At 36.6% G+C, this 6,356-nt stretch overlaps 1 protein-coding gene across 1 annotated transcript in view; it reads right to left on the bottom strand.

The window, feature by feature from the left end:
* The window catches only part of LOC105626948 (MOXD1 homolog 2), a 111,293-nt gene extending 107,648 nt beyond the window's left edge, over positions 1 to 3,645 (bottom strand). The window contains exon 1 of the mRNA XM_012208239.1: positions 3,394 to 3,645. Coding sequence (XP_012063629.1) covers positions 3,394 to 3,645 — 252 coding nt within the window. The remainder of the gene's footprint in view (positions 1 to 3,393) is intronic.
* Positions 3,646 to 6,356: the final 2,711 nt, after the last annotated feature.

Raw genomic sequence — 6,356 nt, 5'->3', positions numbered from 1 at the left:
TTAAATATTAGTTTAAATAGTTAGAACTAAATTTTTTTTTTTAGTGTACATATGTTGTAAAGAAACGATATTAAAACGCCAAGTTATAATTTATATATTTCGCTTGCAAAACTGTACGTTTTCGACATTGACTTAAAATTTTATCTCATTTCTGTGTAATAATAGTAACGCATATCTGAATTTAGATTACAATATCTTTCCTTTCGCTCGATTCAATTGAATTCAATTTTTATAAAAGGGAACCGATAATTAAAGAGCACTCATATGCAAGCTACAAGAAACGATCGGAACAAATTAAATAAATAAATTCATGATACGAGGCTATAAATTAAGTTTTTTTCCATTTTTATTTTATTTTATTGACATTCCGGGGAGCACCGTTTGGGAAACACTGACGTAAAGATGCCTACGAAGATACCGATCTATGCGTTATCCACCTAACCATTCTCAGTCGACCCTCGCGATACTCGTCGTGGAAAATTGCTTTCCTATATTCCGTCCTCTCGGTATGACTGCTTTCCATTTTGTAAGAAACGTCGGGAGATCTCTATAATGTAAATGCGATGTGCCCAACGCTACCAATCACGATCGCATAAATATAAGCAGCCCATTTGTTGCAAAAGCGAATTTGCGGTTTTTAAATGAAGATGAACGAGAAGTTACGTCTCGTTTTTCTTTATAAATTTCAATATCGTAAATGTCATAAAATATTGTAACAATTAAATCTACGTTTCAAATTTTTATTATATTTATCAACTGTACATAATAAATCGTATAGTCCATTAATCAAATATCTTTTATAATCAAAATGCATAAAATAGTAATTAAAGTGAAATAAAATTCCGTTGATACTTGAATGTATCTACAATTTATATAATTATCGTTTTCTTTAAAGAAGATACAATTATCTATCAGATTATTTTTTATCTTAATTATTTATATAGTAACAGAGATAATCGAGATAAATAGTAACCTAACAGATAATTGAATCTTCAAGTCAATAAACTTAAAAAACGTGCCACGTAATATAATTATTACGATAATTACTACGAAAATTATACGATAAGAAATAAGAATATGATATGTTTCTTTCATATTTTCGCTTGAATAGCTTTATCACAATATTCTTTGACTTCATAAAAATCTATCTGGTCTACAACGCGTTATAATCCCGCTGAGAAATTTAATAACGCCACGGCATTACACGCTCGTACTGAAATAAAAATGGGCAGAGGGAGCATTTGCGGTGTTCCTTTGACGCCTAACATGCAACGAAAAGCCAAGCGCAAAGTAGCCGCTGATAAATCTATGCGGGAGGGGGATAACTGGGGAATAATGGCGAAGCGAAATGAATGTTTCGCGGCATGGTCGGTAAAAATACGGTAAAAAAGCTTGTGCGACGCGACGAGCGCTCTCCCCTTTCTCAGTTGATTCAGTTCGTTCGCCACACGAGAAGAGATACGGCGGGAGAGAGAACAGAAAGAAAAAAAAGGAAGATGAAGAAGAAGCGACGCACCTCTATCCCCTCGGCCATATAGCAAAAGAACCGGGCCAGAAACTGTCAACGGCTGCGTAACGCTGATGAAAGGGTGGATAGCGTGTAATCTCCGTCGCGTCCGGTCTATGAAGAAGGGACCCGAGTGTTCCCAAATGCGGGACTAACGACGTTTTAAATTTACAAAAAGAAAAGCGGCCGAAAATAACGCAACGTGCGGCTTGGCACCGGAATTCTCTTGGCCGTTCATGTGGAAATCGCGCGAACTGGATTACGCGCTGGCCCCGGAGAAGCTTTTCTCTCTTTGCCGTACCACGAACGCGCGTCGGCGTCCCTTTGAATGACGCCTTGTTATTCAAAGAACCATCACCGCCGGCACTCACGTCGCACATGCACACGGTATTAACTCCGAACTATTACGGCGGCGTCGGAACTAACCGCAGTGCGGACAGCTCATGATATATCCGGGGGAAGTTTTGCGGACCTCGGCCTCGCTATCGCGGAATTAAATACCAAAGTCGGAGCTACGTGATCGTCGGGAATTTCTTTTATTGAGCTCAGCGAAGATGATAGATTGCGTAATCTATAATACATCGATCTGATCTCGAGCGAGATCGTCGTAAGACAATTAAAAAATATAATAATTTAACTTCCTTTTTTGGATTTTCTCATTCATCAACAAGTTATGATTTTTTCGTATCATTCTATAATGATTACAGATTGAATGTGTTCTGTTTGAAATTCACATTTCATTCATTTTTGAAAGAAAGAGAGAGAAGAGAAGGAGAGAGAGAGAGAGAGAGAGAGAGAGAGAGAGAGAGAGAGAGACTGTATCAAATATCTATAAGACTTGATTAGCTAACGCAAATTGCGACCACACTTATGTAATAGTCGCGCAAATGTTCTTCGTCGCGTTGAAGATGAACGGCATCAATGTTATGCGGGAACCGCATTTTCGCGGAAAAATTACGTAAGGCAATCGCCTCCGCGGGCGAGTTCTCGATGTACCGAGTGTCGTGCAAAATGAGAAGAACGCGTAATGACAGGCTGCCGGCTTTAGTGGGCATGATTGATAACTATCCGATGCGCCGATCGAAACGGGAGAGCCATTACTTATCTCTCGAATGACTACCATTAAGCGCGTTCCATCGTCGATGTTGGCGTGCCAGGGCGGACTTTACAATATTCAAAGAGGGAACTCCACTCGATCAGTAGCACGGAAATAATTATTCTCGATTACTCTCGCCCTCCTCTCCCCCCTCCCTCCCCCCCCTCCAGGCACTTTGCGTACACAAATAGGACGTCGGTGTGGTTGATTTAAATATCAGTGAGCTTTAATATGAATGCTCTATGCGGTAACAATTTCCATTTGTAGCTCTCTGTGTCCGAAACAGAAATCAACAGCATAGGAACGGTATATAGAAATGTAGGTAATTTCTATTAAAATCTGATAAATTGTGTAATAAATGATAAATTTCGTATCGACGGTCTTGTTAAAAAATTATTTTTAATAACGAAAACTGAAGTCCTTTAATGGATTAATTTTTAAAAGTGTAAATTTATGAGTAAAAAATCATATTTTTTTTTTACGTATTTTAAATAATTCTTTATTTCAACAGAAATTTAATTTCCGTTATTTTATTAAACTTAATATATTCCATGTTAAAACATCAAAAGCTCCGGAGCTGATCGTTTTTTTTATACGATTTCTCATCAGAGATGCTATACTGGATTGCTATGTTTTTAGATACACTTGATGTAGATTGGATCATCGTTCTTTTCGAATCGTGACGCGAGAGTGCACATCTATTCTTTAGTACAGCCACGCGAGATGACCAAAAGAGATGTGCTGGTGACCGCAAGAAATCAGATATTACTTGATATAAAAAGATACTCACCTGAAGGTGAACCTGACCGTTGTTATCGACCCATCCGATGACCATGTCAGCTCCGGCGCGACCATCATCCTTCGTGAAACCGAGCCCGACGTAACCGAGGGTCTTCACTTGGATCTCGAATGTAACGTCCTTCTCATCGGGCGTCCAGAGCACCAAGAAATTGTTGTCCAGGACAGCACTGTGCTTCCATTCGACGGAGACGACGCCGTTGATAACGAGCAAGAGAAGGAATGTACCGACCGCAGTCTTCATCTTTCCGTGCGGTGTGCTGCTCAAAACATCTGAAACAGGAGCGATGCATACCTGAAGCATACTGTCTTATTTACGGAGGTAATTTATGCTACTTAGAGATGTAATCCGCTTAATGGATAAGAGAACGAGAAATAATGTTTATTCACATAATGTATTCCGCATATTACGAGGCAAGATACTCTCTCAGTTTCGCCAAATGCGGAATTTCATACAAAATTAAACGATTACAGATGATACGTTCGCTGGATTATTAATAATAATACAAAATGAAATTATTAACCATGATTTACCGTTTGATAAAAAGACATACTGCTCGTAAAGCTTTTGCATTATATATATATATAATGTATATATATATATATATATATTTTATATATATATATATATATATATATATAAAATGAAAAATTTAATAAATCTCTACTAAAATATAATTTTGTATCATTAAACGTTTTCGAGAAATAGCACGGTAATACAATAAAATGGTAAATATAAAGAAACAATGTATACGTGCAGTTGGTTGCATTTTCAAAGACAACAAAATCGTTGAACTTTCAAATGAGTGCAATATTGAACGTGTGGATATTTTTCTTCGATACTGCAATAACTATGTGCTTCGTTGTTGCCCATTACTTACGCAACGGACGGTTTCGGAGATATCAGCTGTGTTTAAACCACAAATGATCACTGATGCATGCTGTGTATTTGCGCATCTTACACAGCCCTTGCTTTCTCACATAACTCGTACGATAGTCGTACGCATCGTGTTTTATCGTCCTTAAGCACAGGTAATGTAGCAGCCATTTACGCTTGCGCTCTGCTTGACACTGTTTCAACCTCTTTGCAGTTCACTTCGTTCTTTTTCACGTAAAAATATCATATATCGCGCCAGACAGAAAATAGAACTGCTTAAATTAGTCTTGTACAAAGATATAGCTATATTTCAAATTATATCTTGTTAAAAAAAGTCATTTTCTGCTATGTCTAAAATTGATTATATAAAATTGATTATACATGGGAAAAACGATTTTGTTGAAATATCTCAAATTACTGGATACAGACTTAAAAATAATTTTATTGGAAACTATCAAAATAATGTTGGAAACTAAAAAATAAGGAGCAATGCTGCAAAAAATTTTGATATTATAATAGTTTAAATTTTTAATAAAAAATTACTTTGATGATCCAGCAAAATTATTTTTAAATCTTTATCCAGCATAATTTCAGATAAAATCGTTCTTTCCGATGTATGTGTTATATATTTACACTTACATATATAAACACATATATAATATTATTTTCATTGAATTAAATACAATAACTTTAATAACCCTATTAAATGCAATATTTTTTCTAAGCTCTCGTAAAATGAATACACAATAAATCAGCACAATAAATCAGAAATAAAGAGTGAAGAGAATCAGAAATAAAAAGTTCTAAACGGACATGCCGGATCTTTAATGCTTGAATAATTTCGTGTAAATTTATACGTATCCAATACTGTAAATTACACACTAAATTTAACTTTCAGTCTTCAAAAGCAATCCTAACAAAACTAGAGTAATGATATTACAAACTAAAATGGATGGGCAATTAAATCATATATGTTCTCATAGATATCTTAGAAGATATTAATTAATAATCATACACAATGGATCGAAAACATCAATAAAAAATATATAAAGTATTTATTGTAAAATATTACGATCGTTACTCGAATCTCATATCAAAAGCATATCAGATAAAATATTCAGAATGATCGAAAATCTCGTTTCCATGCAAGTCTCGTAAATCTCGTCAATTTTCATGAAGAATTTTCGTGAGCAAAATATTAAGAACGCATGTATTAAAACAAAATTAAAAAAAGAAGTATCAACAATATTACGACGCCCAACTCGTTTTAACCGTCACGGAGTAATGCTTATATTCATACCGCGGAAACATATCCAACGAGTAAGCCGTCTGCCTCGTTTTCCCAAGCAGAAATACTCATAAATAACGATCAACGTCACAATTAATTTATCCTCACGCCGGCGCAATGGTCGCTTCTCGCTATTGCATTTTCAAGAATCAGACAGGGCAAGCTTAATGGACCGCCATTCAACGAAGACATTATCGTCGATTCCCCGATAAAAATACTATTGACCTCTTTATTAGCGATAACGCTTTGTTTCTTTGGGCATAACGACGGACTCGAGGCGGAGCAACGAAGCTTCGAAGGGAAACGCGAGAAAATTAAGTTTCCGGCGGAATGAATCCGCGAACAAAGAGAATTTCTCGTTTTACCGTGCGCGTGTCTCGAAAAAAGGATGGGTCCGGATTGAGGTCGGCGGGATAGCCGTGCTACCGTTTATTTTGCATTTTCAGCAATCAGGCACGTTCCGCAGGGGGAAGGAGAAAAAAAAAGTCAATTTGTACTTGCGGAGTAAGCGCTTCGCGCCGAGTTAAGGGCGAGATTACTGTAGAGGCTGCAACGAGCGCGCGCCATCCTCGAGATCGCAGGTGCAGCTAAATACGCACATCGTGAATTTTTTGCAGTGAAATTTATTCGATTGAAAATATCGGGGGAGAAACGCTATATTCGGACGTTTCAATAAATTGGTAAAAAACGGGAAATATTGGTGCATTGTTTGCGCGGATTGTGCAGTAGTTTCTGCCAGGCGACTAGTAAATTTCAGAATTGTTGAAATATATTTTAACAATGAATTTAT

The sequence above is a fragment of the Atta cephalotes genome (genome assembly GCF_000143395.1).
Source record: "Atta cephalotes unplaced genomic scaffold scaffold00007, whole genome shotgun sequence".
Lineage (NCBI taxonomy): Eukaryota > Metazoa > Arthropoda > Insecta > Hymenoptera > Formicidae > Atta > Atta cephalotes.
This window is presented reverse-complemented; position numbering and strand designations above follow the sequence as displayed.